This window comes from Hemiscyllium ocellatum, chromosome 17 (genome assembly GCF_020745735.1).
Source record: "Hemiscyllium ocellatum isolate sHemOce1 chromosome 17, sHemOce1.pat.X.cur, whole genome shotgun sequence".
Lineage (NCBI taxonomy): Eukaryota > Metazoa > Chordata > Chondrichthyes > Orectolobiformes > Hemiscylliidae > Hemiscyllium > Hemiscyllium ocellatum.
In genome coordinates, this window is record NC_083417.1 from 476,610 (window position 1) to 501,691 (window position 25,082).

The 25,082-nt window shown below is 43.6% G+C and overlaps 1 protein-coding gene across 1 annotated transcript in view; it reads right to left on the reverse strand.

Moving 5' to 3' along the window:
• Positions 1–25,082, reverse strand: part of utp4 (UTP4 small subunit processome component) — a 63,996-nt gene that overhangs the window by 32,052 nt on the left and 6,862 nt on the right. The window contains exons 3-4 of the mRNA XM_060837530.1: positions 7,676–7,760; positions 1,405–1,494 (exon numbers count right to left, since the gene is read on the reverse strand). Of these exons, the coding sequence (XP_060693513.1) occupies positions 1,405–1,494; positions 7,676–7,760 (175 nt within the window). The remainder of the gene's footprint in view (positions 1–1,404; positions 1,495–7,675; positions 7,761–25,082) is intronic.

The window sequence follows — 25,082 nt, forward strand, 5'->3', positions numbered from 1 at the left end:
GCACCGTGCCACCTACTTAGTCAATTAGCTAATAAATAAATGAAAAATAAGAAATGTATACTAGTTGCACGAATTTTGAATATTTGCGTAACATATTAGTTAAGAAGAAAGCAATAGCACCCTCTTGTTATTATTTGTATATTCAAAGTTTGTGAGAAGATTTGTAGCTCGGGTGCTCGTTGTTGTGGTTCTGTTCGCCGAGCTGGGAATTTGTGTTGCAAACGTTTCATCCCCTGTCTAGGTCACATTCTCAGTGCTTGGGAGCTTCCTGTGAAGCGCTTCTGTGATCTTTCCTCCGGCATTTGTAGTGGTTTGAATCTGCCGCTTCCAGTTGTCGATTCTAGCTGTCCGCTGCAGTGGCCAGATATTGGGTCCAGATCGATGTGCTCATTGATTGAATCTGGGGATGAGTGCCATGCTTCTAGGAATTCCCTGGTTGTTCTCTGTTTGGCTTGTCCTATAATAGTAGTGTTGTCCCAGTCGAATTCATGTTGCTTGACATCTGTGTGTGTGGCTACTAAGGATAGCTAGGCATGTCATTTCATGACTGGTTGGTGTTCATGGATGCGGATCGTTAGCGCTCTTCCTGTTTGTCCTATGTAGTGTTTTGTGCAGTCCTTGCATGGGATTTTGTACACTACATTGGTTTTGCTCATGCTGGGTATTGGGTAAGGGAAAGACAATGGAACGAGGACATGCCACAACCCAAAGGACCAGCCACACTACCATACATCAAGAGCATTTCCGAACTGACAGCCAGACTGCTGCGGCCACTAGGACTCATAACAGCACGCAAACCAACAGCCACTCTCAGACAACAATTCACTAGAACGAAGGACCCGATACCCAGCATGAGCAAAACCAATGTAGTGTACAAAATCCTATGCAAGGACTGCACAAAACACTACATAGGACAAACAGGAAGACAGCTAACGATCCGCATCCATGAACACCAACTAGCCATGAAACAACATGACCAGCTATCCTTAGTAGCCACATACGCAGATGACAAGCAACATGAATTCGACTGGGACAACACTACTATTATAGGACAAGCCAAACAGAGAACAGCCAGGGAATTCCTAGAAGTATGGCACTCATCCACAGATTCAATCAATAAGCACATCGACCTGGACCCAATATACCGGCCACTGCAACGGACAGCTGGAACTGACAACCGGAAGCGGCAGAGACAAACCACTATAAATGCCGGAGGAAACATCACAGAAGCGCTTCACAGGAGGCTCCCAAGCACTGAGGATGTCACCTAGGCAGGGGACGAAACATCTGCAACACAAATTCTCAGCTCGGCAAACAGAATCACAACATTATTGGTCTATATTGTGTAAGCTAGTTTGTTCTGTGTGACTTGGCATGTACTGCATTCCATATCTCAAAACTTACCAGACTTCACATCTAGAACTCGGATAACATCCAGTGACCCTGTTGCAATCATTGTACCTGACTTATGCCAAGCCAAAGAAAGTACACGACCTGCCAGACAGAGAAGGAAAGAGACGTCCATTAAACTTTATTACTGCTAACTCATCAAATCTTATGCTACATAGACAAACTGTTACACTCTGAAAAATGCCAGCTCTTTCAATAAATTACTTCCCTGTGCTTTCCCATAGCCCTGCAATGCTTAAGTAATAGAGGTCAAAAGCACTGATCAGCTCATCCAACTAGTGCACCTATATCCTACTCACCATTTACCAGCCCACCAACCTTTGCATTCAGCTCAAACTTACTGATCAATACTCCTACATTCAAGTCTAAATCATTTACATAAACCATAAACAAGGGCCTCACTGATTTCTGCAAAATCCCTCAGGGCACAGGCTGCCAGTCATAAACGCAGCTCTCAATCATCACTCTGTGCTTCCTGCCATTCAGCCAATTCTGGGTTCAATTTGCCAAAATTCCTTGGATCCCATGGACTCTTACCTTTGTTATTTGTCTCACAGTCAAGATCTTATCGAAAGCCTTGCCGAAACCTAAGTAGACTACATCAAAAGCATTGCCTGCATCTACACACCTGATTACCTCCTCAAAAAATTCAATCGTTGATCAAACATGACCTCCACATTACAAATCCTTGCTGATTGTTCTTAATTCATCCCTGCCTCTCAAAGAGCAGAATAATGCTGTCCCTCACAATTGCTTCCAATCGTTGACTCACCAATAAGTTTAGACTAATGGCCTACAGCTTTCTGATGGCCTCTAGTTTATCCCTTGCTCACTTCTTGAACATTGGCATCACATTGGCTTTCCTCCAAATCACCTGGCACCTCTCCTGTAGCCAGAGAGGGACTGAAAATTATTGCCAGGACACACTTTATTTTACTCAACAATCTGAGATACGCTTTCTCTAGCTCTGAAGATTGATCTACATTTAAGCCTGTCAGACTATCTTCTCTGGGGGAAAGTGAGGACTGAAGATGCTTGGGATCAGAGTTGAGAAGCTTGGTGCTGGAAAAACACAGCCAGTCAGGCAGCATCCAAGGGGCAGGAGAGTCAATGTTTCAAACATAAGCTCTTCATCAGGAAATATGAAGAGGTTATGTTCAAAATGTCGAATCTCCTGCCCCTCGGATGCTGCCTGACTGGCTGTGCTTTTCGAGCATCACACTCTTTGAGACTATCTTCCCTTTTGATGCTAATTTCTTTAAGTAGGAGAATGAGGTTAAGAAAGATACCAGGCATGATCGAATGGTGGAGCAGGCATAATGGGCCAAATGGTCTAATTATACTCCTATAATCTTATGGTCTTACTCTTTCTACCTGATTTCTATATGTATATTGTCCCTCTAATGAGTGAACACTGACACAATATATTCATTTGGAACCCCATCTGTGTCCTCTGGTTCCATGAGTAAATTACCACTGTGATCTTTAATGAGCCCTACTCTCTCCCTTATTATCCTTTTACTCAATTTTTTGCTTCTTTATCCATAGTACTTTACTTTCTCAGAAACCAATTAATTGCCTAAATACAATTTCCCTTTCACAAAACCATGTTGATCCTGTGTGGTTATCTTGAAATTTTTTGAAATACTTGCTATGTGATTTTTACTAATAATTTTTAACATTTTCATTGTGTTAAGCTAACTCCCCTATAGTTTCCTGCAATAGGGGTTACTGTTTTCCCCATTCTCCTGCTTTCTCTCCTTAACCTTTGATCCCGTTAGTAATCAAGAACCCAACTATCTCTATCTTAAAAACAGTGAATAAGTTGGCCCCCACGGCCTTCTGCAGTCACGAGCTCTGCAGATTCACCATCCTCTGTTGAAGAAATTCCTCCTTATTGCTTTTGAAAAGTTGAGTTACATTGGAATTTTTCAGTCTAAAAGAACCACCCCTATATCTAGGGATTTTTGGAAAGTTGAAAACAAAAGCATCAACTATCTCACTAGTAACTTCTTTTAAGAACCTAGGATGAAGTCCGTTAAAACACAGGAACTAGTTGGAGTTATGGGCTGACAATCTGATGATTGTAATTTTATTTGGTCCTCCCTCCTTCCATTTTCCAACCTACTGCTAATTGTGGGGTGCTACTTGTATCCTCTGTATCGAAAAAATTCTGATTTATTCATACCAAGGTTCTCTACTTCTGCAAGTACTATAAACTTACATTGTACAGGTGTCAGATCTCACGGTGGGAGAGCACTTTGGTGAAAGTGATCACAACTGCCTCACATTTAGCCTAGCCTTGGAGAGTGAAAGGAGCAGTTACCGAGGGAAGATATTTAATTGGGGAAAAGGAAATTATGACGCTATCAGACAGGAGTTGGGAAGTACAGACTGGGAGCAATTGTTCTACAGAAAGTCTCCACGTGTCTGCTGTGCCCTAGTTAAAGGAGCAGTTGTTGCAAGTGATGCACAAATTTGTTCCTCTGAGACAGGTAAGAAGGGGTAAGATTAAGGAACCGTGGATGACGAGAACAGAGGAGCTTCTCATCAAAAGGAAGAAGGCAGCTTATATAAGGTGGAGGACGCAATGATCAAGCACAGCTTTAGAGGATTACAGGCTTGCTAGAAAGGAGCTCAGAAATGGACTGAGAGGAGCCAGGAGGGGGCACGAAAAAAGGCTTGGCAAGAAGGACTAGGTAGAGCCCAAAGGCATTTTACTCATACGTGAGGAATAAGAGAATGATCAGCGAGAAGGTAGGGCCGATCAGGGATAGCGGAGTGAACTTGTGCGTGGAGAATGAGCAGATAGGGGAAGCACTAAATGAGTTTTTTGCTTCGGTTTTCCCCAAGGAAAGGGAATTTGCTGTAAAAAAAAACTTAGAGGAGCTGGGAAACAGTCTTGACCAAATCCAGATTGAGGAAGTTGATGTGCTAGAAATTTTGGAAAACATTAAGACTGATAAGTCCCCAGGGCCAGACCAGATTTATCCTAGGCTGCTACAGGGAGCGAGAAAGGGGGTTTCTAAGCCAATGACAAGGATATTTGCCTCCTCACTCTCCACAGGAGATGTACCGGAGGATTGGAAGGAGGCAAATGTTGTTCCTCTTTTCAAGAAGGGGAGTAGGGAAATCCCTGGCAATTACAGACCAGTCAGTCTCACGTCTGTGGTCAGCAAAGTTTTGGAAAGAATTCTGAGGGATAAGATTTATGACTATTTGGAAAAGCATAGCATGATTAAAGGCAGTCAGCATGGCTTTGTGAGGGGCAGATCATGCCTCACAAATCTTATCGAATTCTTTGAGGAGGTGACAAGACAGGTCGGCGACTGTCAAGCAGTGGATATGGTGTATATGGACTTCAGCAAGGCACTTGATAGGGTTCCCCATGGAAGGCTCATTCATAAAGTCAGGACGTATGGGATACAGGGAGATTTAGCTGTCTGGATTCAGAATTGGCTGGCTGACAGAAGGCAGACAGTGCTTGTAGATGGAAAGTATTCTGCCTGGAGGACAGTGTTGAGTGGGTCCCGCAAGGCTCTGTTCTTGGGCCTCTGCTCTTTGTAGTTTTTATAAATGACCTGGATGAGGAGGTTGAGGGGTGGGTTAGTAAATTTGCAGGTGACACAAAGGTTGGAGGTGTCGTCGATAGTATAGAGGGCTACTGCAGGCTGCAGTGCGACATAGACAGGATGCAGAGCTGGGCTGAGAAGTGGCAGATGGAATTCAACCTGGATAAATGCGAAGTGATGCATTTTGGAAGGTCTAACTCGAATGCTGAATATAGGATTAAAGACAGGATTCTTGGCAGTGTGCAGGAAGAGGGATCTGGGTGTACATCGATCCCTCAAAGTTCCCACCCCAGTGGATAGGGTTGTTATGAAAGCATATGGTGTTTTGGCTTTCATTAACAGGGGAATCGAGTTTAAGAGCCACGAGGTTTTGCTACAGCTCTACAAGTCCCTGGTGAGACCACACTTGGAATATTGTGTCCAGTTCTGGTCGCCCTACTATAGGAAAGATACAGAGGCTTTGGAGAGGGTGCAAAGGTTTACCAGGATGCTGCCTGGACTGGAGGGCTTGCCTTATGAAGAGAGGTTGAATAAGCTCGGACTTTTCTCTCTGGAAAGAAGGAGGAAGAGAGGAGACCTGATCGAGGTATCCAAGGTAATGAGAGGCATAGATAGAGTCAATAGCCAGAGGCTTTTCCCCAGGGCAGGACTGACTGGTATGAGAAGTCATAGTTTGAAGATATTAGAAGGAAGGTATAAAGAGACGTCAGAGGTAGGTTCTTTATGCAGAGAGTTGTGAATACATGGAATGTGTTGCCAGCGGTGGTGGTGGAAGCGAAGTCATTGGGGACATTTAAGCGACTGCTGGACATGCACATGGACAGCAGTGAATTGAGGGGTGCGTAGGTTAAGTTACTATATTTTACATTAGGATTAAACCTCGGCACAACATCGTGGGCCAAAGGGCCTGTTCTGTGCTGTACTTTTCTATGTTCTATATTATCTTGCATCCAAAATGCATTAATTGGGTCCTCCCTACATTAAAATTAATTTGCAATGTGACTACTCTTTTCATTAGTCTGTTCATGGTTATTCTTTTGATTCATTCACAGCATGAAACTTAGCGAACTTGATGTGTTGTTATAATAATCTAGTTGTTTCACCATTGTTATTATTGATAGAAGCTTTCTATTCCAGATTCCTGACTTTAAATTTCACAGCTGCCCTAGTGGGTTTCAAACTTCTGTCTCCAGGTGATGAGATCAGGATTCTGGATTAATAACATAACTGCAAGATATTGTTGGAAGAGAGACATGCTGATGAAGCTTTTTGTCTTGCATTTATTCAGGACGGTATCACAAGCACCAAATCTCAAATGTACTAAAATATCTACTGATCATTCAGAGTTGACTTGCTTATTTGTAACTTAACCAAAAGGTTTGGCTAACTGTTTCCTGGTGCATTCTCCATAGCAACAACTTGACCAGAGTCCACTTACCAACCAATTAGCACCTACATTTGTCATGCAGTTTAATTTGTTTTTCTCCTTGAGATTTGGTATTTTTGTCGTTCTGTCCTGTTAAATGCTAGACAAAAGCCTTTGACAGTATGTCTTTTTTTCAACCATATACAACTTCTGTACTACTAAATACGTATACTCCAAAATTCATGTACTTTTCTCAGGCGTGTGACTTACTGCTATTGACTATTGTTGCAAAGTTGGGTAGAGTAATTGTAGCTTGGAAGACAGCAAGTTCAAATTTGTTTTTTGTAAAATTGTGAAGTTGTGAAAATATTGTGTGATTCCTTTAAACACTGGTGTTTTATCAGTGCTTAAAATGGATGTCTGTGCACAGCAGCTCAAGTTTGCCGGTGGACAGAGAGCCCGAAATTAAACTTTTATATCGCAAGGCCAAGCAGTTTTTAGTCAAGGCAACAAGTTTTCGGTTTAGCCAATCAATTTGAATCAGGCCCTTAGATATCAAAAACCTACCAACTTTAAATCTGATGATTTTGGCAACCTAGGACCACTCCGATTGTAAAAATATGAATAGGTCATCAAGGGTACAAAAGAAGGGGGCAGTTGAAAAATTGGCAGAGCTAACTGCCATCCTGCCAGAGTTAACAGCTCTCAAGAGAGAACTTATCCCTCATAGTCATTTACCTATTACAGAAAGTACCATCCAAATAAGAATGGTACCAATGACGAAGAAACAGTAGAGAAGATATTCCTGACAGAAGAGACAGAAGGCAGCACAGAAAAATTCATAAGACATATTACCTGGCTGTAATTTCCAAAAACTAAATTCTATTTTTTTGGTATATGAGTGGGATTTATATTTATTGGAACAACATGTTTTATTCGGGAATAGGTAATAGTAAGAAGGGATTTATTTGGTTTGTTAATAGTTTAGTTAATTTGCTCACTGTTAGAGAGTTAGATAAATACGTTGTCACTTGTGTCAAGGATTTAGATTAGATTAGATTACTTACAGTTATTTTGTTTAACCACTAAAAGTTGCTGAACAGTGGGTTACACTGCTTTTCACACATTATAGGGAGAGGTGTTCCTCTCTGGATGTTTTGGTTTTAGTTCTCAGATGGGTGGATGAGGGGTCAATCTCCATTTTATAACATATGAATACTAACATGTGACATTGAGACAGGGTGGTTAGCACCTGACCCTCTGGCCAATTGTGCTATTAGGTTTAGGATCACTGATATCACAAAAGAGGAGACTCATTGCTTCAAACCTTTTTGACGATCTAGATTTCTCTCAAACTGAAGTTTTTCTGGAAGAATTTCAAATAATTTGACTGAGCCATCTTCACATCCAACCTACAGGTAACAGAGACATGTAGCCATTAATGATCTATGTACATACTACTGGAGCAGAATCACATTTAGATTTGGCAATTAAATAAAAATAAAACCTTTCAGTTCATAAATTCACAGTGGATAAAAGCTTTGAAGTGAAAGAAAAAAAGATATTTTGCAGACAGTCGCTTGAAATCAGATTTTCAAAGAAACACTCTTGGAAATGAAATAAATTTTCCTCATATTCTTTGAATCCGGCCTTCTCACCATCATAAAGTCAGGTGTGGGAATATTCGTTCATGATTGTACAATGTTCAACATCAACACCTCCGGCATTGAAGCAGTTCATGGCCATACCCAGTAAAGCCTGAGCTTGGGCTCACAAGTGGGAAATAACATTAGTACCACATAACAATGACCACATCTAAAAAGAGAAGATCTAACTAATGCCCTTGATATTAAATGGCATTTCCATCACTGAATCCCCCACCATTAATATCCTGAGGACTACCACTGATCTGAACCTGAACTGGACCAGCCATGTAAATCATCTCCTGATTCCATAAATTCTGCCTTACAGAGCTGAAAGTAACACCAGTGGAACACAGTCCACTTGTCTCGATGAGTGCAACAATACTCTAAGAAACTCAACATGAACCAGTACAAAGTAGCCTGCTTGACTGGCATCTCATCTAAAATGTTCAACATATTCCTCCACCATCACGTATCGTAGTAGTTGTGAATACGATCTACAAACTGCACTGCAACTACTCACCAAAACTCTTAAGACAGCAACTTCCAAACCCACAACCAAGAACAGACCTTTCTAGAAAGGCTCAGCAGGGCTAGCAGCATTGAAACCAGAGTTAAAAAATGTGATGCTTGAAAAACACAGCAGGCCAGGCAGCATCCGAGGAGCAGGAGAATCAACGTTTCGGGCATAAGCCCTTCTTCAGGAATGAGGAATGTGTCCCAGCATCTGCAGTCCTCACTTTCTCCTAGCATCGAAACCAGAGTTAACGTTTTGGATCTGGTGACCCTTTCTCAGAACTGCTGAGCTTTTCCCGAAATTTCTGTTCTGATTGACAGCACCCACAGTTCTTTCGGTTTTTATTCTTCCAAATTCACAACTTCTACCAGTTAGAAGAACAAGAGAACACTTAAACACACAAGTTTTATATGACCAGAATCGGCCCCAGCTGGACTTTATGAAACATGAGAAAAAACTTCAAAAACCATGGACACAAGAACTGCGACAAAAAGCCTATTCTCAGTACATATATAGGGTGGTCCCTAGTTTGTCAACATGTTCTGTTCTTGAGTCTGTCATAGAGATGTTCAGCATGGAAACAGACCTTTCTGGTCCAACTTGTCCATGCCGACCAGATATCCCAACCCAATCTAGTTCTATCTGCTAGCACCCAGCGCATATCCCTCCAAACCCCTCCTATTCATATACCCATCCAGATGCCTCCTAATGTTGCAATTGTACTAGCCTCCATCATTTCCTCTGGCAGCTCATTCCACACACACACCACCCTCTACATGGAAAAAGTTGCCCTTTAGGTCCCTTTTATCTTTTTCCCCTCACTCTAAACCTATGCCCTCTGGTTCTGGACACTGCCACCCCAGGGAAAATACCTTGTTTATTTACCCTATCCATGTCCCTCATGATTTTATAAACCTCTATAAGGTCACCCCTCAGCTTCTGACGCTACAGGGAAAACAGTCCCGGCTTGTTCAGCTTCTCCCTATATCTCAAATCTTCCAACCCTGGCAACATACTTGTAAATCTTTCTAAACATACTTGAACTCTTTCAAGTTTCACGACATCTTTCCAATAGGAAGGAGACCAGAATTGCACGCAATATTCCAATAATGGCCTAACCAATGTCCTGTAAAGTTGCAACATGACCTCCCAACTCCTGTACTCAATATTCTGACCAATAAAGGAAAGCACACCAAACGCCTTCTTCACTATCCTATCTACTCCACTTTTAAGGAACTATGAACATGCACTCCAAGGTCTCTTTGTTCAGCAACACTCCCCAGGACCTTACCATTAAATGTACAAGTCCTGCTAAGATTTGTTTTCCCAAAGTGCACCACTTTGCATTTATCGGAATTAAACTCCATCTGCCACTCTTCAGCCCACTGGCTTATTTGGTCAACCTGAGGTAACCTCCTTTGCTGTCCACTACACTTCCAATTTTGGTGTCATCTGAGATCCAACCTTGCTAACCAGTCTCCCGTGGGGAACCTTGTGGAATGCCTTACTGGAGTCCATATAGATCACATCTACCGCTCTGCCCTCATCAATCCTCTTTGTTACTTGCTTAAAAAACTCAATCAAGCTTGAGAGACATGATTTTCCCATGCACAGAGCAATGTTGACTATCCCTAATCAGTCCCTGCCTTTCCAAATACATGTACATCCTGTCCCTCAGGATTCCCTCCAACAACTTGCCCACCACTGACATCAGGCTCACTGGTCTCTAGTTCTTTGGCTTGTCCTTACCAACATTCTTAAATCGTGGCACCATGTTAGTCAACCTCCAGTCTCCGGTACCTCAGCTGAAACTACTGATGATACAAATATCTCAGCAAGAGGTCCAGCAATCTCTTCCCTAGCTTCCCATAGAGTTCTAGGTTACACTCGATATGGTCCTGGGGATTTATCCACTTTTATGCGCTTCAAGACATCCAGCACTTCCTCCTCTGTAATATGGACATTTTTCAAGATGTCACCATCTATTTCCCCACACTCTATATCTTCCATGTCCTTTTCCACAGTAAATACTGATGCAAAATACTTGTTTAGTATCTCCCCCACTTCATGCGGCTCCACAAAAAAAATGCTTTGCTGATCTCTGAAGGGCCCTATTCTCTCCCTAGTTACCCTTCTGTCTTCAATGTATTTGTAAAAACCCTTTAGATTCTCCTTAATTCTATTTACCAAAGCTATCTCATGTCCCCTTTTTGCCCTCCTGATTTCCCTCTTAAGTATACTCTTAATGCCTTTATACACTTGATCAATCCTGTCTATACCTGAAATATACTTCCTTCTTTTTCTTAACCAAACCCTCAATTTCTTTCGTCATCCAGCATTCCTCACACTTACCAGCCTTTCCTTTCAGCCTAACAGGAATATACTGTCTCTGGATTCTCGTTATCTCATTTCTGAAGGCATCCCATTTTCCAGCCGTCCCTTTACCTGCGAACATCTGCCCCCAATCGGCTTTTGAAAGTTCTTTCCTAATACCGTCAAAATTAGCCTTTCTGCAATTTAGAACTTCAACCTTTAGATTGGGTCTGGCTTTTTCCATCACTAGTAGATACATCCACGTACTGAATCAGAAAGCTTTCTTGTACATGCTTAGCAACTTCCTCTCCATCTAAACCTTTAACACGATGGCAGTCCCACTCTACATTTGGAAATTTAAAATTCCCAACCATAATTACCCTATTATTCTTACAGATAACACATCTCCTTACAAATTTGTTTCTCAATTTCCACTAACTATTAGGGGGTTTATAATACAATCCCAATAAGGTGATCATCCCTTTCTTATTTCTCAGTTCTACCCAAATAATTTCCCTGGATGCATTTCCAGGAATATCCTCCCTGAGTACAACTGTAATGCATCTCTTATCAAAAACACTACTCTCCTTCCTCTCTTGCCTCCCTTTCTGTTGTTCCTGTAGCATATGTATCCTGGAACATTAAGCTGCCAGTCCTGTCCATCCCTGAGCCACATTTTTGTAATTGCTATGGTATCCCAGTCCAACTTGGGATATCAGAGCAATTGCCCTGAGTTCATCTGCCTTCCCTGTTAGACCTCTTGCATTGAAATAAACACAGTTTAATTTATCAGTGTTACCTTGTTCTCTGCTTTGTCCGTGCCTACCCGGACGGTATGGCTCACTTCTTTTCTCAACTGTACCAGTCTCAGATTGACCTCTTTCCTCACTATCTCCCTGGGTCCCACCACCTTACTATTTTAAATCCTCCCGAGCAGCTCTCACAAATCTCACTGCCAGTATATCAGCCTCCTTCCAATTTAGGTGCAATCCAACCTTCTTGTACAGGTCACTTCTACCCCAAATGAGATTCCAATGATCCAAAAATGTGAATTCTTCTCCCATACACCAGTTCCTCAAGGCATGCATTAATCTGCTCTATCATAAGACCATAAGACACAGGAGTGGAAGTAAGGCCAATATCCTCCTATTCCTACCCTCAAATGGCTCATAGCACTGGGAATAATCCAGATATTACTACTCTCGAGGACCTCCTTTTTTAAATTCCAGCCTCTCTGTATTCTCCCTTCAGAATCTGAACCTTTTCCCTTCCTATCTCGTTGGTTCCAATGTGTACAATGATCTCTTGATGGGCCCTCTCCTCCTTGAGAACATTTTACACCCTGTCTGAGGCATCTTTAATCCTGGCACCAGGGTAGCAACACACTATTCTGATTTTTCACTCCTGGCCACAGAAACATCTGTCTGTGCCTCGGAAATCTGATGTACCCCTCATTGCATTAGAGCCAGTCTCAATACCAGAAACTTGGCTGTTCGTGCTACATTTCCCTGAGAATCCATCACTCCCTACACTTTCCAAAACAGCATACTTGTTTGAAATGGGGATAGCCAGATCCAAGATGGCGGCAACCCAGCAAGTCTGAGTCTACAGTGCTCCTCCCAAGACTTGGGCAAAGTGGGTCACCCACCCCCACCACACTCACCAAATCATCTAAAATAGCTTTTATTTAATGTAATTAGTTGTTTAGTATTAAATTTAAATAATCTAATCTTTAGGAAAAATGTCTAAAGGGAAGAGAGCCCACAGCTCTCAGCAAGCAGGAACCCCTCCCCCACCCTCTCCAGCTGCAGCTGAGGCGTCCACAGCTGCCCCGGGGGACTTACCTACAGTAACAAGCCTTGGAGAAATGATCTCCAAACTGGATGTGAAAATCGACGCCTTTATCGAAGAATCCTGAAATCGATGGGACTCACTCTCGGCCGCACTGCAGAAGCACGACCGAGACATCAAGGAAATCGAGCGCCGAGTCGGAGGGGCGGAGCTAAAGGCCGCAACCTCCGAAAATACAGCGCAATCGGCCGCGGATCAGGTCCGGACTCTCGAACAGCGAGTCCAGACCTTGGAGAATCATATTGATGACCTCGATAATCGAGGTCGCCAAAAAAATATTCGTTTGCTGGGCCTTCCAGAATGGGAAGAGAAAGGCCAGCTTACAGCATTCCTCGAACAGTGGCTGCCACAATGTTTAAATCTGGAGGCTGGATCAGGCCAGGTATGGGTAGAATGGGCCTACTGGGTCACAATATGCGGGTCCAGCTCGAACCAGCGCCCCCGCCCTGGTCCTGTTCCGGCTGCAGAGCTATAGGGAAAGGCAGATACTCCTAGATGCCTCTAGAAATCTTGGAAAAGATCCCCAAGCCATGATCTATAAAAGTTCCAAGATCATGTTATTCCAGGACTTTTCCCTGGCTCTGGTTCGAAAGAGGAAGGTGTTCAATGAGGCGAAGAAGTGTTTAAGGGACTTAAATATTCAGTACTCCTTACGCTACCCAGCGACGCTATGTTTTAACCATGAAGGATCCGTGTATAATTTCGGATCTCTAGAAAAGGCTAAGGAATGTTTGGACTCTCTTAGATAAATCGTAAGAGACAATGGATGTTGGTTTGCCTTTCCCCCACTCCGGTTTATATCCCCCCCTTTTTTCTTTCTTTTTCTTACCTTACTGTTTAATATTATCTTGGGGGCGGGGGGGAAGAGGGAATTATTTATTTGCTCTCTATTTAACGATTTTCTCCCACCCTTAGGGTTGTTTTATTTTATTATTATATGTATGTACGTGTGTATGTATATATATGTGTGTATGCATGTATACTTTTGTCTCTAGGAGCGGGGTTATTTTCCCTTGCTATTTTATATTATTATATTTAATTATTATTTGTTGAAGTTGTAATTTTATAGTTATATATGTTTATACATGGTATTAATATTACCAAATATACCCAGGTGTGGGTGGGTGGGGGGGGGGGGTAGGGTGCTCTCTGTTAACTCTAGCTCTGTATTATATCTGAATTCTCCTCATCCTATTAAGGAGCGCCTGGGTCAAGGGTGGGGCACTGGTTGGGAGAGGATACGATGGACCGTTGGAAAAGAAGTGATACTCCCTGGGAACAAGGGGGATAATCTCCATTTAAATTTTTTTTTATTATTTAGAAATAATTTTGTTTTATTATACTGTTGTGAGAGTATTAGAGAACCTTTATTTTTGTGAATTTTATATGCCCTATGCTCGGGATGTTTTGGATAGGGTTTCCCCTTCCAAGGGGTCTCGGATTTACCCGGATGATTATGGTTGATCAGTCGGTTAAGTGGTGCACCTGGAATGTCAAATAGGAAGAGACTATTTTCTGTTCTCTCCTTCTGTACAAGGAAAAATATTTTGGTGAACTGGGTGGCTGAAGGCCCCCCTGGATATTCAAATTGGCACAGATTAATGATGGAATGTACTCCCCTTGACTTCCTTATAAATATGGTGCACCGAAAGACCAAATTATTTTATAAAATATGGCAGCCCTTTTATACAGATATTTTGGCTATCCTAACAAGGGCTTTTATTTAATTGAGATTATGAACATGGCTGGTCCGGGGCCCCTTGGGAGGGGAATCCCGCACGAATACGGGTTTTGTTATATATGATGTTAACACATTCCAAGCATGTATTTCACTATCCAACTTCTATGTTAACTGTTGGGGTTTTTTTCTCTCTCCCCCACATTTTTTTTCTCTCACTTTCTCTTATTTGAAAAATGTAAGTGACTCAATTATACACTCTGGCTAATTGTAGGTTAGATTAGTAGTGAATTGAGTTTTGTTTTTTTTTCCTCTCAGTATTTTTCTTTTGTTAAATTTTGGTTATTGTATATTTAAGATTTATTTGTATATCAATGTTTGTACTTGAGAGTTATATTTATTTTTGTAAATTTGTTAAAACTTGTTAAATTTCTAATAAAAATATCTATATAAAGAAAAAGAAATGGGGATAACCACAGAAGACTCCTGCACTACCTGCCTACCACTCTTACAGTCACATAGATGGGTTAAATCTAGGAAAGGTATCTGCAACTATTCTCCCTTCGTATAACTACCATCAATCACACTCTCTTGTAAATTCCTCATTGCCTCTAATTGTCTCTCCAATCATTCCATTCGAGCTGACAGGATTTGCAACCAATGATATTTATTGCAGATACAATCCTCAGTAACACGTAAACTCTGCCTAAACTCCCACATCCGACAAGAAGAACATAGCACTCTCCTACAGGTTATTTTTGCTTCTTCCAATCTGCAGACCCAGAAAATAGCCCCGTCTTATTCCTCTGCAAAACACTGTTCCAGGCTAATTTAACACTTACTTTAATATCTCTATCTTTCTCTCTCTCACTGACCTTACCATGTGCTGCCTTTGTCTGTTCCTCTCCCTGTTGAGAATGCCATTGTTTTGACTTTTGTTTTCTCCAAAGTTCCAAAACAATGCAACAGCGTATACAACAGTAATTGCTGCTCCTGGAATTTGAGGAAATCACCTTCAACACCAAAGATACCTCAAACAAAGGACCAGAAATTTTTCCCATCCTCCATCTCTGTATTTACTGTGTAGCATGTGATTTCATTTAAGAGTTATTACAATAGTAATTAACTTTCCAAATTGTCAGCAAATGAAATTTTTCAAAAAAATTCATTTATGGGGTGTGGGCTTCTCTGTACAGGCTAGCATTACTATCCATACTTAAGAGAGAGATAGGACAACAAGGGAGGGGTGAGGGGAGAAAAGAGAGAGGGGTTGTGGAGAAGGGTAGACAGAGGGGCAGGGAGGAGAGAAGCTAGCTCTGGTGGAGGAGAGAAGAGAAAGAGGAGGGCTGAGGGGATGGAGGGAGAGAAAAGAGAGAGAGGTGGGGGGGAAGAGTTGGGAGAAGACGAGTCAGAGAGACAGCGGTGGGGGAAGAGAGAAAGAGGGGCAAGGATGGGGGTGGGGAGAGATTGGGGGTGGGAAGTAGAGAGGGAGGCTTGGTGAGGGGTGAGAAGGCGGCTGGGTGGGGTGAGAAGACACAGAGGGGCCGGGTTGAGGACATGAGAGAACGGGGCTGGGGGAAAGAAAGAGAGAGGGGCTGATGGAGGGAGCCCGGGGAAGGAGAGTGACAGAGATGATCCAGGTAATTGTAGACCAGTGAGCCTTACATCTGTTGTAGGAAATGTTTTGGAAAGGATTATAAGTGGTAAGATTTATAATCATCTCGCAAGCAACCATGTGATTACAGATAGTCAACATGGTTTCATCAAGGGCAGGTCATCTTTCACAAGCCTCATTCAGTTTTTTGAGAAGGTGACTAAGCATGTGGATAAGGGTAGGGCAGTTGGCGTGGTGTATATGGACTTCAGTAAAGACTTTGATAAGGCTTCACATGGTAGGCTGTTTGGAGAAAACGGTGATTTAGCAGTTTGGATTAGAAATTGGTGATCTGTATGAAGGCAGCAATTGGTGGTTGATGGAAAATATTCAACCTGGAGTCCAGTTACTTGTGGTGTGACACAAGGATCTGTTTTGGGACCACTGCTATTTGTCATTTTTATAAATGATTTGGACACAGGCATAGGTGGATGCGTTTGTAAGTTTGCAGATGACGCGAAAGTCGGTGGAGTAGTGCACAGAGTGGAAGAATGTTGCAGGTAGCAGGGGGACTTGGATAAACTGCAGAATTGGGCTGAGAGGTGGTAAATGGAGTTCAATGCAGATAAATGAGAGGTGAGTAACAGGAAGGCAGAGTACTGGGTCAATGGAAAGATTCTTGATAGTGTGAATGTGCAGAGGGATCTTGGAGTCCACATACATAGATCCCTGAAAGTTACCACCCAGGTTGATAGTGCTGTTAAGGCGGCATATGGTGTGTAAGTTTTATTGGTAGAGGGATTGAGTTCTGGAGCTGTAATGTCATGCTGCAAATATACAAAACGCTAGTGCGGGCGCACTTGGAATATTGTGTATAGTTCTGGTCGGCCCATTACAGGAAGGATGTGGAAACATTGGAAAAGGTGCAGAGGAGATTTACCAGGATGTTGCCTGATCTGGAGGGAAGGTCTTATGGGAAAAGGCTGAGAGAGTTGAACCTGTTCTCATTGGAGAGAAGGCAGCTAAGAGGGGATTTGATAGAGACATACAAGGTGATCAGAGGATTAGATAGGGTAGACAGTGAGAGTTGTTTTCTTAGGATGATGAGGGGGAATAGCTACAAATTGAAGGGTGATAGATTTAAGACAGATATTGGGGGTGGGGTGGGGTGGGGTGGAGAAGGGCCAGGAGTGGCAGGACAAAGAGAATGGCCTTGGGGAGCGGGGGTGGGGTGGCCCAATGGAAGACAGGAGTCAGGGGCAGAGAGGGAGGGGCTGGGGAGAATGTGGGAACAAGCCAAGGGGGACTTGGTGGGCGGAGACAAGAGAGAAGTGGGGTGGGGGGAACAGAGAGGCCAGGGTTGTGGGCAGGACATACAAGAGAAAGAGAGGGGCTGGGAGGTGGAGAGGAAAGAAGAGAAGAGAGAGAGCAGAGCTGAGGGGAGGGGGCAGGGAGAAGAGAAAAGGACTGTGTGTGCGTGGGGGGAAGCAGAGAGACAGACAGGCAGACAGACAGAAGAGATGGGGGGGTGGGAGGATAGGGAGAGAGGAGAGAGAGATGGAAAGTGGGTGGGGGGGAGCTTGGTGAGTGGAGAGAAGAGAGAAGTGGGGGTGGAAAAGAGAGAGGGGCCATGGTGGGGGGGTGGGGGTAAAAAGAGAGAAAGGGGCTGGGTGGGGTTGGGGACAAGAGAGTTTGTGGCCAGGTTTTGCCAGGGGAAGATGGGAGACAGACAGAGGGATGAAGGACAGAGAGCGTGTGGCAGGGGCTAGGAGTGGGAATACAAAAAAGACGTTGGGGTGGGAGACAAAGTGTGACAGAGAGAAAGAAAGAAAGAAAGAGAGACACAGAGAGAGAGAGAGAGAGACAGACAGACAGACAGAGAGTCAAAGAGAGAGACCGAGAGAGATAGAAGAGAAGAGAGAGACATAGAGAGAGATCCACACAGAGACACACACACACAAAGAGAGAGACAGAGAGGGAAAGAAAGAAGGGAAGAAAGGAAAGAAAGGAAAGAAAGGAAAGAAAGGAGAGAAAGGAGAGAAAGGAGACACAGAGAGAGAGACAGACAGACAGACAGAGAGTCAAAGAGAGAGAGATACACAGAGAGAGATCCACACAGAGACACACACACACACAAAGAGAGAGAGAGAGAGAGACCCACACATAGAGAGAGAGAGAGAGAGAGAGAGAGAGAGAGACCAGAGAGAGAGAGAGAGAGAGAGAGAGAGAGAGAGAGAGAGAGAAAGAAAGAGAGAGAGAGAGAGAGAGAGAGAGAGAGAGAGAGAGAGGGGGGACTGGCAGGGGTGGAGGGTGCGGAAGCAGTGAGAGACAGAGATGAAAATGTGGACTGCAGATACTAGAGATTAGAGTCGAGAGTGTGGTGCTGGAAAAGCACAGCAGGTCAGGCCACATCCAAGGTGCAGGAAAATCAATGTTTTGGGAAAAAGCCCTTTGTCAGGAATGAGGCTTTTGGGTCAGGGGGCTGGGGATAAGGTAGCTAAGAATGTAATAGGTAGATGAATATGGGAGAGAAGGTGATAGGTTGGAGAGGAGGATGGAGCGGATAGACGGGAAAGATGATGGACAGGGCAAGAGGGTGGTGCCGAGCTGGAGGCTTGGGACTGGGATAAGGTGGGGGAGGGGTATTCCACATTAATTCCATGTAGTTTTGCACTTCCTGCGATGGCAGGGGAAGGTGCCAGGAGTGGGGCAAGGGCTGGTGGGGAAGCGTGGATCTGACAAGTGAGCCATGGAGGGAATGGTCTCTCTGAAATGCTGATAGGGGTGGGGAGGGAAATATATCCCTAGTGGTGCAGTCTGTTTGTAGATGACAGACGTGGAGGAGAGTGAGGCAATGTGTACGGAGGTTGCGTGGCATAAGTTGAGGATGGAAGTGGGGTGGGATTCTGTCCTTCTTATATTGGGAGGGGTGGGGTTCAAGGGCAGAGGTGCAGGAAGTGGAGGAGATGTGCTGGAGGGCCTTGTCGACTACGTGAGGGGGGAAATTGCCATCTTGGAAGGAGGCAGCTATCTGGCCTGTTACCTGCCCTTCACCTCTTCATTTCTAACTGTCGCCATGATGTATACTGCCTCAACCTGTCCACTACCGCAACGCCCCACCCCCACTCAAACCTCCCACCCTCGCAACGTTCAGCCCTGGGGATTGTTGTTGGACAGACAAACATGAAGATTCAGGTTCATCGTTCCTTCAAAGTGGCGTGGCAGGTGGAAAGGGTAGTAAAGGAAGCATTTGGTAGGCTGCCTTCATTGGCCAGAGCGTTGACTACTGAAGTTGAGACATCATTTTGCAGCTGTACAAGACATTGGTGAGGCCACTTTTAGAGTATTACACACAATCCTGATCTCCCTGCTATATGAAAAATGTTATTAAACCAGGAAGGGGAGAGACAAAAATTACAAGGACATTTCTGGGACTGGAGGGTTTGAGTTATAAGGATGCTGGAACTTTCTTCCCTGGCACTCCAGAGGCTAAGTGGTGACTTTACAGAGGTTTATAAAATTTTGAGGGACATAGATAAGCTGAATAGTCAGTGTCTTTTTTCCAGGGGTAGGAGAGTCCAAAACCAGAGGGCAGAGGTTTAAGGTGAGAGGGAAAAGATTTACAAGGGACCTGAGGTGCAACTTTTTCACAGAGGATGGTGTATGTATTGAACAAGCTGCCAGAGGAAGTGGGGGAAGCGGGTACAATTACAACATTTAAATGACATTTGAACATAAATAGGAAAGACTCAGAGGGACATAAGCCAAATTCGGGCAAATGGAACTAGTTCAATTTAGGATACCTGGTTGGCATGGATGAATTGGACCGGAGGATCGGTTCCTATGACTCTAGGTGGCGCACAGAAGGCTTTGAAGTAAAAACCCACAGAGTTAAGGTACTGGCACAGATAGAGCATTGGCTGACTGGCAGGAGACAGAGTAGGGATAAAGGGATCTTTCTCAGAATAGCAGCTGGTGACTAGTGGAGTTCTACAGAGATCAATATTGGGACCACAACCGTTCACATTATACATTAGTAATGTGGACAGAGGAACTCAGGCTATTGTTGGTAATTTGCAGATAACATAAAGATAGGTGGAGGGACACAGGTAGTGTTGAGGAAGCAGGGTGTTTGCAGAATAACTTGGCAAGTGGGCAAAGAAGTGACAGATTGAATACAGTGGTAAAGCGTGAGGTAATACATTCTGGTACGAAGAATAGAGACACAGACTATTTTCTAAATGGGAAGAGGCTGTGGAAATCTGAAGCATAAAGGGGCGTGGGAGTCCTTATCCAGAATTCTCAAAGTTAAAATGCAGTTTCGGTTAGCCATTAGGAAGGCAAATGTAATGTTGGCATTCATTTCAAAAGGGCTGGAAAACAGGAACAGAAACGTACAGCTAAGACTACAAAAGGCTTTGGTCAGACCACATTTAGAATATTGTGATCAGTTTTGGGCCCAGTATCTAAGGAAAGATGAGCTGGTGGTGGAGGGGGCCAGGAAAATGTTTATAAGAATGATCCTAGGAATGAAGAGCTTGTCATTTCAGGAGCGATTCAGGATTCTGGGTCTGTACTCAGAGTCACAGATGTACAGAACAGAAACAGACCTTTCGGTCCAACTCATCCACGTACTTCAGCTATCCTCAAGTAACCTGCGGGTAGTTCTCCTATAACGCCATAGTTGTGCACCCACAAGACATGTTATAGAAAATCATGCAATAGAAAAAATGGGGCCTATGGGAAAAACAGGGTTAGAACCTCCAATAACACGAGTATGGTACTGTATAGTGCAACGCATCAGATTTTCATCTGATAACTTCCGATTGGCATCTACACCTGCTGGCTACATTATATTCCAGCCAGTCTTCGAATCCCATCGAATGGTAACACCGCACAAGTCAGATCCCAGAGTGAAACCTGCCTAGATTGATCATGGACTGAATCTTAATTTCTTTTGCTATATGTCAGTTTTGTCAAGTTTTCAGAGGGTTTCACAGCATGATGCGCGGGGACAGCTATCATCTTATTTTACAAATCCACCTGATTTATTACCCAGCCCATCCTTTGGTGCCCCTCTCACATATTCTAGCACCATCATACATAGAACATAGAACATAGAAAAGTACAGCACAGAACAGTCCCTTCAGCCCACGATGTTGTGCCAAGGATTATTCCTAATCTAAAATAAAATAACCTAACCTATGCACCCCTCAATTCACTGCTGTCCATGTGCATGTCTAGTAGTCGCTTAAATGTCCCCAATGACTCTGCTTCCACCACCATCACTGGCAACGCATTGCATGCATTCACAACTCTCTGCATAATGAACCTACCTCTGACATCTCTTCTATACGTCCCTCCTAATATCTTCTAAATATGATCTGTCGTGTCAGTCAATCCTGCTCTGGGGAAAAGTCTCTGGCTATTAACTCTATCCATGCCTCTCATTACCTTGGATACCTCGATAAGGTCACCTCTCTTCCTCCTTCTCTCCAGACAGGAAAGTCTGAGCTTAGTCAACCTCTCTTCATAAGGCAAGCTCTCCAGTCCAGGCAGCGTCCTGGTAAATCTTCTTTGCACCCTCTCCAAAGCCTTTGTATCTTTCCTATAGTAGGTGACCAGAACAGGACACAATATTCCAAGTGTGGTCTCATCAGGGCCTTGTAGAGCTGTAGTAAAACCTCGTAGCTCTTAAACTGATCCCCCTGTTAATGAAAGCCAAAACATCATATACTTTCTTAACAACCCTATCCACTTGGGTGGCAACTTTGAGGGATTCATGTACTTGCACACCCAGATCCCTTTGTTCCTGCACACTGCCAAGAATCCTGTCTTTAATCCTATATTCAGCATTCGAGTTCGACCTTCCAAAATGCATCACTTCGCATTTATCCAGGTTGAATTCCATCTGCCATTTCTCAGCCCAGCTCTGCATCCTGTCTATGTCGTGCTGCAGCCTGCAGTAGCCCTCGATTCGATCAACGACACTCCAACCTCTGTGTCATCTGCAAATTTACTAACCCACCCCTCAACCTCCTCATCCAAGTCATTTATAAAAACTACAAAGAGCAGAGGCCCAAAAACAGATCCCTGCAGGACACCACAAACCTCCAGCCAGAATACTTTCCATCTACAACCACTCTCTGCCTTCTGTCAGCCAACCAATTTTGAATCCAGACAGCCAAATCTCCATGTATCCCATACGTCCTGACTTGATGAATGAGCCTACCATGGGGAACCTTATCAAATGCCTTGCTGAAGTTCATATACACCGCATCCACTGCTCAACCTTCGTCAACCTGTCTTGCAACCTCCTCAAAAGAGCTAAATATAATTTGTGAGGCCTGGCCTGCCCCTCACAAAGCCATGCTGACTGCCTTTAATCACGCTATGTTTTTCCAAATACTCATAAAGCCTATCCCTCAGAATTCTTTCCAAAACCTTGCTGACCACAGCTGTAAGACTGCCTGGTCTGTAATTGCCAGGGATTTCCCTATTCCCCTTCTTGAAAAGAGGAGCAACATTTGCCTCCCGCCAATCCTCCGGTATGACTCCTGTGAAGAGTGAGGAAGCAAAGTATACCATATGCCACTTCCAAAACAACTCCTCACTTCCTGGATATCCCAGAATTGACCAACATCCATCGGTGCAGCACCATCTTTAAAAAGATATTGTGCACCCAGACAAGAGCTGTCAATCCGGAGCTGCCCCAAACTGTTCCTGACATTGGTCCTGGTTGTTGCAGTCATGGAAAATTGATGTCCCTCTTTGTGGGCAGGGGACATGGAGATGCAGCTGATGGGGATAGGGTGGTGCAAAGGCAGGATATCCTTTTCTTCCAGGCCAGAGGACACCATTTTACTGGAGGCATGCCAACCTGGACTAGGATTACCGTTCAGGCCAGTGCAGTCTCAGCTATCTAAAGGTATGCATAGAATGTAAGAAAATCAATTACCTTCTTCACTCTGCCAGTGAAAGTGCCACTATTTTTGTTGAAACCTCGCACTTACTCTATCTCTGCTACTGTACCCATGATTTCCTGCAAGATCTTCCCCACTCACTCTCATCCTCGCTAACATCTGACCCTGACTAACCCTGAATCTCTCTGCACAGCTTACTCTCACTCTCAGGATATCTCCACACATGCATCAAAACTAACAGTGTGCCATTCTTCTTTCTCTTCCTCACCCACCATGTGCAGTTTCCTGACTCTGACCATTCTGAGCAGCTGACTGACCATGTCCAAGCCTCTGTACTGGTATTTTTTCTGTAATTAGTAACTACAGCGATTAGTCACTGAAACAGAGTTACATGAGCCTGTAGATATTCTTTAATATTTAAACATACTTTTCAAACAAGAGAGAAAAAACTCTCAATACAAACAACAAAGCAAAATTTCAAAATGCTCCTCAACACTGTCCTTTTACGGTTAGTCAATTCCAGTGAAATTTCACCCTTATTTCAACTCTAAGCTTTTAAATTAATGGATTGCTCCCAGCCTCTTGTCCTCAGGTTGTAAAGACATTTTCACGGTGCTTTTTCAAGTCCATGAGCATAAACATTTCACAATACCTTTCATGAAACTCTTCACAAGAAGGTGAATGAGAGGACTGACCCCCATGATGCTGAGGCAGAGTCCAGTTCTCCACACACAACACCTAGTGCTGGGGATGAGAACTGCGTAACAGCAAATGGGAGCTCACTTTATAAAACAAAACGGTTGGCTAATCACAAACTGCATTGCAGACAACATTCCTCCAAAAGCCTTAAAATTATTCCCCCTCGTGGTAGACATTTCCATTATGGGAAAAACATTTCTGGTTATCCACTCTATCTACGCCTCTCAACATCTTGTACAACTCTATCAAGTCACCTCTCATCCTTCTTCACTCCATTGGGAAAAGCCCTAGCTCTCTCAACCTTTCTTCATAAGATATGCCCCCTGGTCCATCCTAGTAAATCTCCTCTGCACCCTCTCTAGAGCTTCCACATCTTTCCAATAATAAGGCAACCAGAAATGAACACAATATTCCAAGTGTGGTCTAACCAGGAGTCTATAGAGCTGCAGTGTAACCTCGCAGCTCTTAAATTCAATCATCCTGTTAATGAAAGCTGACATACCATATGCATTCCTTACAACCCTATCAACTTGGGTGGCAACTTTGAGGGATGTATGGACATGGACCCCAAGATCTCTCTGTTCATCCATTCTGTCAAGAATCCTGCCTTAAATGCCATATTCTGCAATCAAATTCGACCTTCCAAAGTGAATGACTTCACACTTTTCCAGGTTGAACTTCATCTGCCTCTTCTCAACCCAGTTCTGCATCCTGTCAATGTCCTGTTGCAACCCACAACAGCCCTCCACACTATCCACAACTCCACCAACCTTCATGTAATCAGCAAACTTAATAACACCCCCTTCCACTTCCTCATTCAAGCCATTTATAAAAATCACAAAAAGCAGAGGTCCCAGAACCAATCTGTGCAACCACCACCCTTTATCTTCTATGGGCCAGCCAATTCTGTATCCAAGCAACCAGATTTTGCTTATCCAATACCTCCTTACTTTGAATGAGCCTGCCATGGGAAACCTTATCAAATACGTTGCTAAGTCAATGTACACAACATCCGCTGCTTTACCTTCATCAATGTCACAACCTCAAAGAATTCAATAAAGGTTTGTGAGGCATGACCAGCCCCTCACAAAGCCGGGCTGACTATCTCCAATCAAGCTATGGAGGGTTGGATGTAGGTTTACTCGCTGAGCTGGAAGGTTTGGTTTCTGATGTTTCATCACCATACTGGGTAACATCATCAGTTAGCCTCCCGATGTGTTTAGGATTCCTTGGGTTGGTGACGCCATTTCCTGTGGTGATGTCATTTCTTATTCTTTTTCTCAAGAAGTGGTAAATGGGATTCAAGTCAATGTGTTGTTGATAGCATTCCAACTGGAACTCTACCCTTCTAGAAATTTCCGCACGTCTCTGGCTTGTCCTAGGATGTTGTCCCAGCTGAAGTGGTGTTCTTCCTCATCTGTTTGTAAAGATGCTAGTAAGAGAGGGTCATGTCTTTTTGAGGCTAGTTGATGTTCAAGGTTTCTGGTGGCTAGTTTTCTGTCTGTTTGTCCAACGT